The sequence below is a fragment of the Schizophyllum commune genome (genome assembly GCF_000143185.2).
Source record: "Schizophyllum commune H4-8 unplaced genomic scaffold SCHCOscaffold_7, whole genome shotgun sequence".
Lineage (NCBI taxonomy): Eukaryota > Fungi > Basidiomycota > Agaricomycetes > Agaricales > Schizophyllaceae > Schizophyllum > Schizophyllum commune.
The window spans coordinates 311,889-326,323 of NW_026089544.1; the positions used below are offsets into that span (position 1 = coordinate 311,889).

The 14,435-nt window shown below is 57.1% G+C and overlaps 8 protein-coding genes and 1 non-coding gene across 9 annotated transcripts; 2 read left to right on the top strand and 7 right to left on the bottom strand.

The window, feature by feature from the left end:
• Positions 1-11: 11 nt before the first annotated feature.
• SCHCODRAFT_02627862 (uncharacterized protein) lies at positions 12-1,712 on the top strand. Its single transcript, XM_050345433.1, has 3 exons — positions 12-411; positions 463-534; positions 689-1,712. The coding sequence occupies exons 1-3, from the start codon at positions 29-31 to the stop codon at positions 1,266-1,268; spliced, it is 1,035 nt and encodes a 344-aa protein (XP_050199473.1). The 5' UTR covers positions 12-28; the 3' UTR covers positions 1,269-1,712.
• Positions 1,388-1,645, bottom strand: SCHCODRAFT_02505791 (uncharacterized protein; the record flags this gene model as incomplete). Its single annotated transcript, XM_003031070.2, has 1 exon — positions 1,388-1,645. The coding sequence occupies one exon, from the start codon at positions 1,643-1,645 to the stop codon at positions 1,388-1,390; it is 258 nt and encodes an 85-aa protein (XP_003031116.1).
• A 24-nt stretch (positions 1,713-1,736) lies between the features above and the next one.
• Positions 1,737-3,385, bottom strand: SCHCODRAFT_02506657 (uncharacterized protein; the record flags this gene model as incomplete). The annotated part of the gene is made up of 3 exons (XM_003031069.2): positions 1,737-1,783; positions 1,837-3,118; positions 3,170-3,385. The coding sequence occupies 3 exons, from the start codon at positions 3,383-3,385 to the stop codon at positions 1,737-1,739; spliced, it is 1,545 nt and encodes a 514-aa protein (XP_003031115.1).
• A 335-nt stretch (positions 3,386-3,720) lies between these two features.
• Positions 3,721-5,489, bottom strand: SCHCODRAFT_02749136 (uncharacterized protein). Its single transcript, XM_050347226.1, has 2 exons — positions 5,266-5,489; positions 3,721-5,213 (listed from the first exon to the last, which is right to left on the bottom strand). Exons 1-2 carry the CDS (start codon positions 5,461-5,463, stop codon positions 3,972-3,974), a joined length of 1,440 nt encoding a protein of 479 aa, XP_050199474.1. The 5' UTR covers positions 5,464-5,489; the 3' UTR covers positions 3,721-3,971.
• A 131-nt stretch (positions 5,490-5,620) lies between these two features.
• Positions 5,621-7,455, bottom strand: SCHCODRAFT_02627867 (carbohydrate esterase family 1 protein). The gene is made up of 5 exons (XM_003031067.2): positions 7,417-7,455; positions 7,134-7,360; positions 6,542-7,068; positions 6,393-6,491; positions 5,621-6,340 (listed from the first exon to the last, which is right to left on the bottom strand). Exons 3-5 carry the CDS (start codon positions 6,992-6,994, stop codon positions 5,882-5,884), a joined length of 1,011 nt encoding a protein of 336 aa, XP_003031113.1. The 5' UTR covers positions 6,995-7,068; positions 7,134-7,360; positions 7,417-7,455; the 3' UTR covers positions 5,621-5,881.
• A 6-nt stretch (positions 7,456-7,461) lies between these two features.
• Positions 7,462-7,563, bottom strand: SCHCODRAFT_t145. Its single transcript has one exon. It is a non-coding gene; the product is annotated as a tRNA-Pro (tRNA).
• Positions 7,564-8,158: 595 nt separating this feature from the next.
• Positions 8,159-9,679, top strand: SCHCODRAFT_02505212 (uncharacterized protein; the record flags this gene model as incomplete). The annotated part of the gene is made up of 3 exons (XM_003031473.1): positions 8,159-9,073; positions 9,126-9,273; positions 9,336-9,679. The coding sequence occupies 3 exons, from the start codon at positions 8,159-8,161 to the stop codon at positions 9,677-9,679; spliced, it is 1,407 nt and encodes a 468-aa protein (XP_003031519.1).
• On the bottom strand, positions 9,557-11,679 carry SCHCODRAFT_02749139 (uncharacterized protein). Its single transcript, XM_003031066.3, has 3 exons — positions 10,419-11,679; positions 10,207-10,369; positions 9,557-10,153 (listed from the first exon to the last, which is right to left on the bottom strand). Exons 1-3 carry the CDS (start codon positions 11,652-11,654, stop codon positions 9,822-9,824), a joined length of 1,731 nt encoding a protein of 576 aa, XP_003031112.1. The 5' UTR covers positions 11,655-11,679; the 3' UTR covers positions 9,557-9,821.
• A 632-nt stretch (positions 11,680-12,311) lies between these two features.
• SCHCODRAFT_02668441 (uncharacterized protein) lies at positions 12,312-13,932 on the bottom strand (the record flags this gene model as incomplete). Its single annotated transcript, XM_003031065.2, has 4 exons — positions 12,312-12,407; positions 12,865-13,590; positions 13,652-13,744; positions 13,882-13,932. 4 exons carry the CDS (start codon positions 13,930-13,932, stop codon positions 12,312-12,314), a joined length of 966 nt encoding a protein of 321 aa, XP_003031111.2.
• Between the last annotated feature and the right edge of the window lie 503 nt (positions 13,933-14,435).

A 14,435-nucleotide genomic window follows, 5' to 3' on the forward strand; every position in this document is an offset into this window, starting at 1 on the left:
CACCACGACCTTGTCCTCCGCGTCGACGATGGCGGCAGACGCGACGGCATCGACTTCGACATCGGCAAAGTCGAACAAGACGCCTGGAACGGTCAGAGTGACATCTTCTGGAAAAATCCGATATTATGTCGCGTACGCGCTTGAACGACTGCAGGACGCGCCCTCTGAACCGCTCATACTACGCGTCGACTCGACTGTCGCGATGTCTCGCCTTATCTCTGTCGCCGAGATCGTCAAGCGGGAGTATCTCACCGAGCTAGACAAGAAGAAGAGCACAAGACTGAGCGGCTTGCATCAATACAACTTCATCGGCTACACCGACGGCGCGCAGTTATCGGACAAGGGCAAAGGCAAGGAGAAGGAAGTCAGCCGCCCTGAGGCTATCCTTGACGCTTTAAGCGGATCGAAGCAGTGAGCCTGATTCTTTGTACCCGCGAAAGTAGAAAGAACTCATGCACGTAGCATCGTGCAACGCCAGCTCCCTTGGATGTCGATCACTCTCAGCATTGAGCCTTTGACCGGCCAAGCTGGCAGGTGTGTTACTCTAGCTTTCCTTTGTAGGTTCATGCTGATCATCATCTCCTCCTCCCAACGTTACCAACGGCTGCACTACTGCCTACTCCCTTGCACCTGTCCCACTACGCCCATTCCCCTCGCATAAACGCCACGCCACTCCACTCCAACACAGCTACCAACAGCCCCTCCCTCGAAACCTTACAAAGTCTGCCAAAACGCGCGCAAAGAAGCGAGCGCGGGCGGAAGCAAGGCAGGCCAAAGAAGTCGACATGTCCATGGGAGCCGACGATGCCATGGACGCAGAAGGCGCCCCAGGCGCAGACGAAACTATGGACGGCGACGATACCACGAGTGCGGACAAGACTATCGGTGCGGACGAGACCATGGCCGATGATGGAGGTGGAGGGTGCGCAGAGGACGCGATGGATACCGCTGCCGATGGCGCGACAGCTTCGTCCAGCTCGACACAGCGAGTAGTCAAGCCGCTCCCGGGGAAGAAGGCGTCGAAGGAACCGGGGACGAAAGCTTCAACCAGTGACGGAAAGAAGTCTTCGACTAGCGCTGGAGGGAAGACCACGACAAGCGTCGGGAAGCGCGCGTCCACGTCGAGCAAGACGCAGCCCTCCGCGAGCACCCCGCGTACCTCGTCGTCGAAGAGTGCCACCCGAACGCAGCCTGCAACCTCGGCCTCGACTAGATTGTCTGGCACGTCCGCGCAGTCCCAACCGCCACCGAAGAAGAAGAAGACTTAGACGATGCCCTCGTTGGAATCAGCGTCTTAGAAGATGCGCACGTCGTCCATACTAATGCAGCAAGCCTCTATCCTAACGCAGCGCGTCACCCTGCTGCAGCGGCCCACGCGCGCTGGAGATTAGACCCTATGGTTCACGAAGTCCTGCATATAGGCGGTGACCGCATATACCACACAGGGCTCCTTGCCGGCGGCTGAGCTCTCGTCCTGCGTTTCCGCGCGCCACGGGTCCCTCAGCGGAAGATGTTCTCCGACGAGCGATGCTGTCGTATCCATGTCGCTTTTGTGAGGAACGGCATGTAGGAAGTGTCGTTGTATGTCGCTGTTACGTCTAGGATTGCTGTACTTAATCGGACCGTGGGGCAACTTGGAGCTCATTACAATCTCGACGATAAACAATTGCAAGAAGTCAGGATATAGATGTCGCCTATGAGTGCTTTGCGCTAGTGTCCCCGCATGCAATTCTTGGTCATCGAGCTTGACTGGCGCCCCTTCGGTAACGCATCTCAAGGTCGTCTGTTCGGATTGTTGTCAGCTTGGACCGATGGGTTCATGGATACAACGCGCACCTAGTTCACCCAATCCATCCTCTACAGCGCGGATCTCCTCTACGCGCGTCCCACATACCATCCCATGCCTTCGGAGGTCATCGAACTGCTCCGACCTCGCGATGCTGCTACCAAAGATCGCTAGCTTGAGTTTGGGAAGGAGGGCCGGACGTCCCTGGTCATGACTTTGGAGAAGTGATATCATCCTGCAGTCGCCAGGCGAATATGATTGGAATCGGAGAACCTCGACTTGTTCAAGGCGCTCGAAGCATTGCAGCAGGGTTGCGTAGACGCTGGGAGACGTAAAGCAACTTCTGAAGTACATTTTGCGCAGATGCGTTGCCACCGATGGGACCCGAGTCAGGTAGGCCAGGAGAGTCGCGGGTGCGTGATCGCCGGGTCCTTGAAGGAGTAACGTTTCGAGTATGGGTGTTGTGATAAGCTTCAGAAATCTGCACGTTTTCCTGTATAGATAAAGGGCTCTGAGGGCGGGAAAGACAATGGGGACGTCCGCCGGCGGCACTTCATCCGGCTGCAGGTCGCAGATGGTCAACCTGAGATCCTCCAAAGCCATGCGGCATTGGCGAAGAGGTGCGAGTATGGTCGATATGGAGAGAATGGTGAAGTCCAGATGTAGGGATGTCAGGGGAGCCGTCGGTGGGAGTGTGAGGGTGAATTTGGGCCCTATAGTCTGTGCATGGATGCGCAGCCGCGTCAACCGCGGCGCATCGGCCAGCCAGCGGAGAGAGCATCGATTGTCTCCATTATTCGACGCCATCTGCACAATCCAGAGGAACTTCAGCAGCGGTGTCGCAACAGCGTCTACCTCATCGAAGTTCCTGCCGTATCCCCATAGTCTCAGAGTTTCCCACTGTGAGCTGTAATCCCGAATCATTGACATGAAGTGGGGGAGCGGTTCGGCGTGTACTGAGGAGCTAATCTGAAGTGGGCAAGAACCAGAGAGTGGAAGATATCGCTGCAGATACTTGTGCGGCTGTCCACGCCAACTGACGTTGATATAGACCCAGAGTCGAGGAGTCGCGTACGCAACGCGCCGCCAGGTCTTGCAGACACTTGTGATAGTACGATCCAGCATGGGTGACGGGTTATGAGCGTAAGGACCGCTGAGAATGATGCAGAGCAGCCACAAAAAGATCTCGGAGAGGATCTCGTCGGGAAGGCGGTTGATTGGGATGATAGAGCAGACGTCGGCGGGCCTTGAAGAAAGTCGAGCGGTTTCAGACGTTCTAGCAGGCTGCTGACACAGGCGCCCGGTCGCAGGAGACTTCGTGGGCTGTGACGGCTACAGGATCTGTTCACTATTCACTTCAATTTGCAGAGACGAGCAACATACCTTCGCAATCGCGTCCCCGGTCTGCAGAGGATTTCTCTCCTGTGTTTCGTGACTGTCAGGTTCCTCTTGTCTCCGGCGTTGCTTGCGCGTCAGCCGCTTAGCCTCGTCGTCGCCACTGGTTCGCGCGGTCGCATTCAGAGGTTCCGAAGTACCGTGGGCAGTCGCATTCGCTCGCTTGCCGCGAGACTTAGCAGAAATCCTTGCAGACCTTCGCATGCTGTCTTGAGATGATGATGGCGGTCGGAAACAAGGTCGGACCAAGGCCGTCTTCGGGACGATCGTTCGGGACGATCAGTGATGCGTGGACCGGTCGCGTGGTTATCACGTGAGCTTCCCATGTTCGAATCTGGCTCCAATGGCGTAGCAAATTATCTGCATACCTGTCTCTCCGCGCGCCAGCGCCTTCCGAGTCTTCATCAAATAAGGCGGCTAATATCTTGCGTGTATGTTACAACAGGGCCTTCCTCACTGACCACATCGAGTCTATCGGACGAGTCGTGTAGGTACGCGTTGTCTTGAGGATGCTGTCTGACACTGCGCGATTGTTATGCATGCTAATTTCGGACGTGTTGTACTGGAAGGACATTTTCTGTAGCCCGAGTTCGCGTAGCTTGGTATCTACCCAATTGGGAAGGCCTTGAGTACGCAAAAGGCAGCGCGCTCGACGCCTGGTAGATAGCCAGGGCACAATGTTCCAAACAGATACCTATCTAGGTAGAAGCGATGAGGTGGGACGTCAATTCTAAAGGCGGAGGAGTGCCCCTGTACAAAGAGCGACTATGATAAGCATAGCGACGCAGCTTCAGGCATGGCGCAGCGCCTCCACCTCCACCCCGCACACAACCCTCCTCACCGCCCTCGACTTCTTGAAGCCGTTGTACATTGTCGTTTCCCTTGCTTGATACTCGCTGAATTGGATGTAAATCAGCTTGGGCAACAGCGGCGCCACACCGTCGCGGCACGTAAGCCCCCAGAGGACTTCGCCGACAGCTTCCGCTCCGATGGGACCTAGCCTAAGCTCCTCGACGTTGCTCGTAATCTCCAAGCACTGCATGAGGTCCTCAACCGACTCCGCGCTTTGATTCTGCACCTCGAGGCGCCGGAGATGCGCGGCGGCGGATGGAACGCGCACGAGGAACTCGAACAGCGCCGGGTTGGCTTCCTCGGGATCGCAGTCGAATGAGATCTCTTCCAGGTTTGGCGCGGCGATGTAGCGCAGGACATCGCATGGCCTATATCGGAATGAGATGCGCTTCAGGTTCAGAAACTCGATAGGCTGTCCTGGGGAGCGCCTGCGACGAGGGCGGTAGATGGTCACTTCCAGCTCTTCCAGCGTCTCGCGGCACTGCTGGAGGGTTGGAAGAATGCACGCGATGTCGAGGCAGGTAATCTGCAGCTCGAGCGTCGTGAGGCGCGACGTTGGTGGGAGCACGAGCGACAAGTATGGGGGCGAGGTCGTCGCATGCAAGCGCAGGCGACGAAGACGAGACGCGTCCTTCAGGAACTCGAGCGATATATGACTATCGGCCTCCTCGTATCCGGCCGTCATGATGTTGATATACTCGAGGTTCGGCGTAGCCAGAGGTTCGATTTGGCCGAACTCTTTGCCGAGGGAGAAGAGGCGAAGGGCACGCCATCGCGACGCGTACGGACGCAGTTTCTCTAGAAACATCAGAAGGATGTCCGCGCACCGGCGAGTGAGCAGATCGAGGAGGCAGCCACTGGCGAGGGGCAGGTAGCGTTCGAGATACAAGTCGATTAGCTTGGAATCCTGGGACGTTAGGTTGGTCCATAGAGTGGGGGTACCGTAGGCAATGTTGCGCCAGGTCTTGCAGACACGGGTGATCGTTTTGTCTAGCTTGGGGATTGGATCGGGGAAGGGCTCTCCGTCGGCGACGATGGACGCGCGTAACTCGAGGAAAATATCGGAGAGCAGTTCAGCAGGTAGTATGTTGATTGGTGTGGCCGATTCGTGATCGCCGTATGTCGCAGTCATAGGTAGTGATTGAGGGGCCACGGCAAGACGCGTGTCAGGTTGTGTCTGCTGTGGTCAATGCGTCAAAAAGCGTTTCCTGCCTCCATATTGACTTCCATACCTCAGCAAAATCCTGTTCAATCTCTTGATATTGCTTGGTGGGGGATCCCTCTATTGTGCGATCTACAGATGCTGGCGTAACGCTTTCACAACTATTTCTCGCGGCGTGCTCGGCGCCTTCGTTCCTGCCGGACGCCTTCTTTGTCTTCTGCATTTTCTTGCTATACTTGCGCTTTCTGGAGTTCGAGTTGCGGCCCATGATGAGGGAGAACGTGTGATAGAAAGTCTGCTTGGATGGTTGAAGACAAGGCGCAAACGCGCGGCGGGCGAACGAGATCGGCATCAGCCGCCACGTGCGCGGCGGAAAGCACGTGTTCGGCTCGCCGGATGGTTTTTGCTTGCGCCATGTTCTTCTTCTGCCTGTTCAGAGTATCCAGCTCTGTGTATTTTGCCATTCCATGATCAGCGAAGTAGCTACTAATGCTATCGGTTCATATAAATACTGTAAAGGACGTCCAGCGCCTGTAAGTAACACTCCGAGGATGCATGATCTAGCAGCTACATCTTCTACTTCTAGTGCTTCGTCTATGGCTTCTACTCTATAGATATATAGTTCGTCATCGTTATGGGGTCGATCGTGAGAATGAAGAGGCTCGCTCGTAAGAATGAAACAGTCCTTAGAGGGTGTACTGCCCAAAGAACGGGAGCAGTACCTCCTCCGACAGGTTGAACGGCGCGTTGTGCGGACGCGACGGCCACATGTGCGTCATTCCGAGTACCCGGTAGCGGCGCACCTGGCCGGCGTCTCCATCGTTGCCCCACGTCCACAGGTGCACATCGTCGTCCCCGTTCAGCCGCGAGCAGTCGTAGGAGTCACGCTCATGTCCGTTGCGTTCCGCCCAGTCCTTCGCGAAGTCGCTGATGAAGGGAAGGTTGTGAAGATTGGTCTTCGTCTTGGGGTTTTCACCCTGGAAGTGGACGGTCGGATCGCCATCGCCATGGGTAAGAAGGACGGGGACTTTGCGCCCGGGGTCGCACTTGCTGCCTGGATGCGATGCAGGGTAGTACGCGCCAGAGGCCATGCCAAAGGCGGCGACGCGCTTGTTGATGGAGGGCGTGCAGGCAAGTAGGTGCGTCTGCGAGCGGTGTTAGCGCGGGTTTTTCATACAGATACGTGCGTGAACTCACGAAGCCGCCGCCATTGGAGAAGCCGGAAGCGTATATCCGACTGGTGTCCACGCACAAGTTATCGGAGAGCTCATCAAGGATCGCGTGCACGAAGTCGATCTGCGCACCATGTCAGACGGAACAGGAGTGCGCACGCGCTGAAGACTCACGTCATCAGCGTCCGACTCCGCGTACGGCGCACCATCCCACGACGCTCCGCCGCCCTTGCCGTCCAAGCCCTGCGGGTAGACGGCGATGATGCCCTTGTCCGCGAGGCGCTGGCGGTGGTACGATAACTGCGAGTCACCTTCCTGGCCGAAGGAGTTGCCGGCGACGCCGTGGAACGAGAGCACGACCGGGGACGAGGAATCGGCGTCGTAGTCGTCAGGGAGGTGGACGAGGTACTTGCGCTTGTTCCCCGCGACGGTGGTGTGGTGCATGTGATGGTTGTTGTCGTTGAAGTCCCAGGAGGACTTGCTGCCGCATCCTGATGATTTGGACGCGCGGGAGTCTATCGCGGAGGGCGCCGCGAGCGCGGGCTGCGCGAGCAGGCTCAGCAGGCTGGCGAGAACAAGAGCCGCCGCTGGTGCTGATCTGCGCGTCGAACAAGAAGCTGAGACCATCGTATCAGCGTCGTCGGAGTTGCGAGGGGGGAAGGCTTGGCTGCCGCTCGATCTCAAGGCCAGCGCTTAAGTACCTTTTGGAAACATGGTGGAAGAGTAAGAGAACCGGAGCACAGCCTGTGCATCGTGGATGACGCACCCTGAGATAAACGTCTACACTACACGCGAGGCGCAACGAGCGCGTGTTCGCCCAGATGATACCCGACGACGAAGTTTTGACGAAGGTGCGCGTTGCAAGGGAGCATGGTAGTTGCATGTCAGCGGCTCCGCGCCGTTATGCTGTGCCCGCCAAGACCAGAATCTGCGCCCGGGGTTGCTGATCGCGATCGACCACCGATGAATGCTGACAACGGGCAAGGGGGACTGCTGGGTGTAACTTTGCGTCCCCAACTTCATCCTACATTTGGGTGGACTATACTTACCGAAGGCGCTACCTACACTTGGGAAGGAGAAAAAGCAAAAGGTAAGGGCCTAACTGGGAATTGAACCCAGGACCTCTTCCATCTTCGCGCCAAGCGGCGCGGGCAGCTAAACCCGAAGGAAGAATCATACGACTAGACCATTAGGCCTTGTTTAGTGTCCTCAATTTTATTGGCCACAAAGCTGCGCATGTCATCCATATTCAACTCAATCCAAACTTCATCCAGACAGGGTTTGACACTCATCAATAGAAGACATGCAGCACTTGAGGAATGCTTTGGATAATGAGTTCTGCGGTTGCACGTGGCCAGGCCTATGCGCAAGCACGCAAAGCGACGAACCTTGACCGCCAACCACCATCTCTCCGAACGGCGTTCACCTCTTCGTCTTTGCACTGAGCCCTCCTTCTCGATAGCCTACTCTTCTATGGCCACAAACGCGGTCGAGTTGCGGAGCCTCGTTGAGCGTCTTCAAAAAGAATCAGAAGACGGCGATTCTTCGGGAAAAGCACAGACCATCTCGCAAATCAAAAGCGCTCTTCTCCAGAAATATGGCGGCCTCCTCGAGATCACTGGCGACCCGTTCATTCTACAAGCATTGTCAGCGCATGGTCGCCCATCCGGCTATATCTATGCCGCTCGAGACGAACTCGGTACTGTCAGACGCCTTTTGGTGGCCCTCAACACAGCACCGGAGTTACTCGATATCACCGACCAGCTCATGCATCGCATATGGCCTTTCGTTATGCAGTGGCTTGACTTCCTGCATCCGGGCAACGAGTACTTACCCCTCACCTATCCTTCGGATCCCGAAACGCTCGATTATTTCAATGAGACGTTGCCACTCTACGCCGCCATATTCACGGGAAAAATTGCGGCTCGGATGAAGGACCTCATACTCCAGACACCGCGCATCTTCCGATACGTCGTCGAAGTTTGGCTTCGCGCACCGGAATATCTGGCTGTTGGCACATGGTTCTTCTACCATGATCGCTTCTTCCTCGACCTCGACTACATCATGGACGCGATGCACGGCCTGCTGTACATGCAGTCTGAACGCTCGGATATAGCGACTATCGGTCCCGTTCTGAAGGCGCAGGTCATGGCAGCAGTCAAATCCCGCGTTGTAGACCTATACAAGTGCGCCATCAACCTCTTACAGGTCTGCTTCGATCTGGAAGACGCAGACGACTGGGTCGACCGTATCATCGAGCTCCACATATTGCTTCTGACCACCTTCGTCGACGAAATCCCCCTGGCGCACTACCCGCGAGACCTGATGCGCAGTATCGTTCAGCAGGCTCTGAGAACGCGCACAGAGAAGCAGAAGTGCAACATCTGCAACTTTGTCGGGTTCATCTGGCACCTAGACAAGAACAGCCGCTCGATGGCATGGGCCATCCGCGACAGTATTCTACCTCTCATCATCGCGAACGGCAAAACCGCGGCTGGAGAGTTGACCTACGCGATGAACAAGGTCGCTTTCAGGTCGGTCTACCTGCCTGTGGTCCGCGCGCTTGGAGCCAACGGCGGCCCTCCTGCATTCGCCGGGCCGGCGTGGGGTAACAACGAGGCGTACTCTGTCAACTTGGACAAAGAGCTGCAGAGGCGTGTGAAGATTGCGCGCAGTCTGCACTACGGTGTCTGCTCTTATCCAGACGTAATGTTCTTCAGTGGTTTATTACGCTGTGAGAGGCTGATTACATTTGCAGTGCGGTTCCGCCAGTGGGGAGAAAGCTGTGAAGACGCGCCGCTGCGTGTGCTTCGACGCATTCTACTGCTCGAGAGAATGTCAGCGCGCGCATCGTAAGGTGCATAAGAAGATATGTGTAGACCGAGCCCATCGACAGCTGGATCCCGGTAAGTCTCCCGATTCACATAAGCGCTCGCGACATTGTATGTCTGACGCGAGAGACCTGCAGGGCTGCCCTTCAAAAACCCGCTTGAAGCCTTCTTCGTGAGCAAGCTCACGTTGGACCACATTGAGCGCTCCCGCGACGAGATCCTTGCCCGTATCAAGAAGAGTATGGAAGACAATCCGCAGGCGCTCACCTGCATCGTCGAGGTCAACCTTGCGACGCTACCTGCGCCCACGTACAAAGTCCGCGCCCTGTCGTCCTACGCGCCTGAGTTGGTGCAGAGAATGATGCGGCCGGACGAGGTGCTTGTTAAGGCGAGGCTGAGGGCGATGGATCCTGTCATCACGGAGCTTGTGGTTTGTGTCCTTCGCCTCGCGCTATCAGATTTGTCTGTCCGGGCGTACTGACCGAGCCATGAGGCATTGTATGTAGTTCTGAATTCACGGTACCTTCCGGCTGAGCAAAAATTCGAGATTCTCAGTACACGAATGCGAGTGTTACGAAACTAAGCGTAGACCCGAAGCCCCGGTGGATACTACATAGCAGATACTATATCAGAGCGCGGGCCATGCTGTATAGGGCCGACAGCGGCGCCATATGTGCGTCCACGGTCGCCATATGCCATCTCCCCACCGAAGAGTTGACCCGAGCCCGAACAATGACCATCGGCTCTGTATCGTCCTCCTCTCCATCATCAACGCATACACAGCATTGCATAGGTACTGTCGTGTAATCAAGCTTGATGATATAGAGCGGCTGGAGGGATGTATTCTCCCGCAGAGGAAGCGCTAATGCCTCATCCACGACTTGCGCTATATGGGTACAGACGTAGACGTCGGCGCACAGCATGGTGAAGTGGGCGTCAGAGGACGTGAGTTCCCCTAGTAGCAGGTGAATTAGACCGACGTCGTGACAAAACTGCATTTGAGCGTACCTTCTAGTACCATTTCCTGAGGATCCGACGGTGGCAGCTTGGGTCCGTGTTTGACCTTCTTGTGCTCTGGCCAGTCCGCTTGTTGGCACGCGGCGGAGCAGTAATTTTGAAAGCACGTGCAGCGATACACCCGAGCATGGAAGGCTGAACGTCCCGCAGGACACTAAATAGCGGTCAGCCTCAAATTGTTGTGCAAGAAAAGACCACGGTACCTGCTCGTAGCTGCATTTTCGGCCCATCTGGTCCTGCTGCAACGACGGTCGGTCGACCATGCACTCGGTATAGATGGTCGCCAGCGGCTCCGCGACGCCTGCCTCGCGGAATGACATCCCGTATCCACCCACTCTCAGCGCGCGCGCGACGGGTACGCTGATCGAGCGCTCTGCGATGAAGTTGAGCGCATTTGACAGGCTCTCGTCTGTGCCCTGTCGACGTAGGGATAAGATGAGGGGCAGGACACCCGCGCGAAGTGCCCAGCAGAGCGCCCGACTTCCGTTGTCCTTTTCAGCGAACCAGATCTGATAGAGGACCCCGCACGCCTCGCACGCTGCGCCGTGCCCCCTGCCCCCGAACCGCCGACCGATGATGCGGATGATTTCTACAAGGCCCCTGACGACATTTCGGGAATGATTTTGGATAACAATGTAGTTACCGACGCAGAGGCGGAGGAAGTAGATGTAGCGCTCGGCGCATTGAGTGGGGTCAATGGGCGTCATGAGGATTTTGGTGATGCTTCGAACTATGCGTCGATACAAGCGGCGCGGGCGGTGTCCGCAAAAGACGAGTAGGGCTTCGACGATCCCATCCCTCGCTCTCGATTTGGGCGACGGTGGTTGGTCAAGCCGTACCATCACCTTGTCCATCATGAATACGAGGCTTGCCGCAACACGGTCGTGATACAGCTCGTGCGTTTCCAGTGATCGAAACACCTCTGGCGATGGAGGATCGAGCCACATTTTGAACACCAAGATATGGAGGCGCGCGGCCTGCGTGATGTCCAATGCGAGATCGAGCTCCAGGCCATGTAGGAGAGCAAGCACGTCCGTACAGAGAAAGTAAAGATCGACCGGAACATTTGCTAGATGCCCATTCTGTGGCACGAGAAGCTCCATCCAGTCGATGATGAAGCCAGATCGAGGGCGAATGCAATGGACGATAGTGTCTCGCAAGAGGGGTTCCTCATCTTTGGGTATCCAGGTAAGCTCTCCGAGCTCGGCCAGAACTCGAACAGGCGCCGGCGGCAAGGTAATTGGTGATCTGCCTCGCGAAGCCGAGGTGTCGGCAGCGAAAGGATTTGTATCCAGGCTTTCCAGGGGCATCGCGCGCAGGGCTTGCTTGAGTCGACTTCGAGTCTCGCTCCGAGGGGGATTTCCGGGAGAATCAGGAGGGTCTCTCAGCAGACAAGCAAGCTGCTTGATACGCCCGATAGTCGGGCTAGTAAGAGGCATCGTCGAGGTTGAGCTGTGATGGACGTCACGCTCAGAATAATGCCGCGGCACCCTTGGTCACACCTTAGCGCGACGGTGACTATTTGTCACGCCTCGACGGTTCAGTCCGGCTCAAGAGATAGCAGTAAAAGTACAATTGGCGCTAGCGCTATTAGTATTACGATTAAGGGCCAGCCTAGGTATAGCGAGACTGAGAAACTCACTGTAGGTACGTGTCTAGGAAATCGTAAAGGAGGGAGAAAACGGTCATAAGAATAGATAGAGGAATAGATAGACGAGAGCTCGTGCCGGACGATTCAGATGATACGCGTACCAGACGACCAGACGCCGTGCCAGACGACCAAAAAGCGGTCGATGACCGAGAAAAGAACGAATGGGAGATATTCTACACAGGTGGACCAGAAGGTGCCAGGCCAGCGAAGGGGGGTCAGAGATAGGGAGACTGGAGACGAGCGATCGTGTATGCGTCGTGGATGGAAATCAGGAAACAAGGAGCGTGGGCGTCGTAACATTAACGACTAGGGCAGAGCGATTAAAGGTTATTGATAGGGTGTGGTCTTGGGTGCCAGCGTGTGAATGAGGTCAGTGCACGCCAGTGCGGTCGAGTGCAACGCGAAGGACGATTCGATGCAGCGACCTGCGGAATCGGTAGTGGGACTAGCGTTCTGTCGTCGAACTCCATGTCCCCCGCATCTCCTGCTTCACCGCAAGCGCGACCTGTTTCATGAACTGGGAGGCCTCCTTCGCGCGCGTCTGCCATGTTAATCAGCTTCATGCACGTCCCCTCCCACAACAAGGGGACTGTTCTCCGCCAGCGCGGAAGAGAAATAAGAGAACCTGGACGCACCGCGATCTGTCTCCCTTTCGCCTTCGTCTTGCCGTACGTCGTTGCCACATATCCCTTCATTTGCTTCGCACATGTGCCGTTCATCGAATGCTTGACGCGCACCCCATAGTGCCTAACCCGCACCCCGTAGTGCTTGACCTGCGCCCCGTAGATCCTCATCCGCCCCCGCCTCCCCGGCTTCCCGTGCCAGTTGAAGCTAAAGCGCGGGACCGCGGGCGTGGGCGGGGTGAAGAAGGACCAGGTATCGTCGGGGTACGCGTGGGCGTTGGCGACGCGGTGCGACGTGGAGACGCTGGCGACTCGGTGCGACGTGGAGACGTTGGCGACTCGGTGCGACGTGGAGACGTTATCCTGGACAAACACAGTAGAATCATTGCCTGTCGCATGCACCACCAGGTTCGGACTGGACGCATTTGCGTGATTGGCAGCGTTGATAGGCGTGGACACGAGCGTGGGCGACGAGTGCGCGGTGGAAGGTGAGCCATATAACGTTGCTGGTCGCGCCGTCGAGGGTGGCGAAGAGCGGGCAGTCGACGGTGGGGAGGACCTAGCGGTCGACGGCGGCGAAGGGCGCGTAGTCGATGGAACCCGCGTAACAGACGGCGGCGGCACCTGCGTGATGGACGGCGGAGGGACCCGCGCGATACGAGGCGCCAACGAGCGCGCCATCATGGCCTGGTCTTGACGCATTGCCGATCGTTCGTAACTCGACCCCGTCCTCGAGTGCTCGTAGCGCGCGGTCACCCGGGGTACAGAGCGCGCCGTCCTCGAGTGGACACCATCATCCCGCGTCTTCGCCGGAAGCGCAACCTCGAACGTGCAGTGCTGAGACGACTTAACGATGAACGGCGGATCGCGGCCCCGCCTGCTACCCGAGGACGGCTTCCGCACGATGGAGGGTGGCGGCGACGCGATCGTGGGAGGCGCTGATGGTGCGCGCGAGTGGGATACTGACGGTGCACGGGAACGAGACACTGACGGCGCGCGAGAGTGGGCAGGGGAGGGCGCCACGATCGTGGAGGTAGAGGACAGCACAGTCGTGGTGGGGGAGAGCCGGGCGCCCGGGGAGGATAGGTCCTTGGAGTTGCGCTACAAGAGGGGTATTGAGAAGAGGGGGGGACATACAAGGAGGGATGTGAGCGGGACGTACCATGTTCATGAAGCTGAGCGCCGAGAAGCGCTTGCGACGCGGCGGACGGCAGTCCTCCCCTCGCTTCGGGCCGTAACTCTGAGACGAGATGGTCTACATAGAAAGTCAGCGGGGTGATCGAGAGGGTATGTGGTGCATGAAGACGAGGTGCACAGCAGGAGGGTGAACGAGAGGAGGGGGACGCATGGATGGGGAGGTAGGATCGGCAGATACAAGGGTGGACCACGTACGTCGCGACTCGCCGACATATACCCCGCCGGATTCGCGTATGGGTGTACCATGATCGGATGTCAAGGGCGCGCACTGCGTCCCACAAAAGCTCACTATACAGACGAAAGTAAAGAACAGAAGAGGAGAAAAGACAGATCGAAGGCGAACGCTGCGCGCTGCTGAGGACTGGTCAGCGAGCTCGCTGCTGCTGGCGCTGGGAGTCGGTGGTGATGGGTCGAATAGAGATGTCATCGGCGCCGTTCCTGCGCCAATATAATCGTGGTACCGGCACTACGGCTCACGGTTGAGTGCCGGCGTCGCCGTCGCGATGTGGGTAACCAGCCGTCGTCGAGGCGGCATTGGGGAGCATTGCCGATGCTTTATTCAGCTGGCTATAGACATAAATGAGGTGATAGGTAGAGAGCTGAAGATTGGGAACGGGGGCTCATGAAGGTCAGGATGAAGAGAAGGTCGAGATCCTTCATCGCGATAGACCTGATCATCAGTGGCGGTGCGATGTCACGCTTTCCCTGATTCAGAAAGCGTGACAGGAGACGCGGCACTTGTTGAAGTC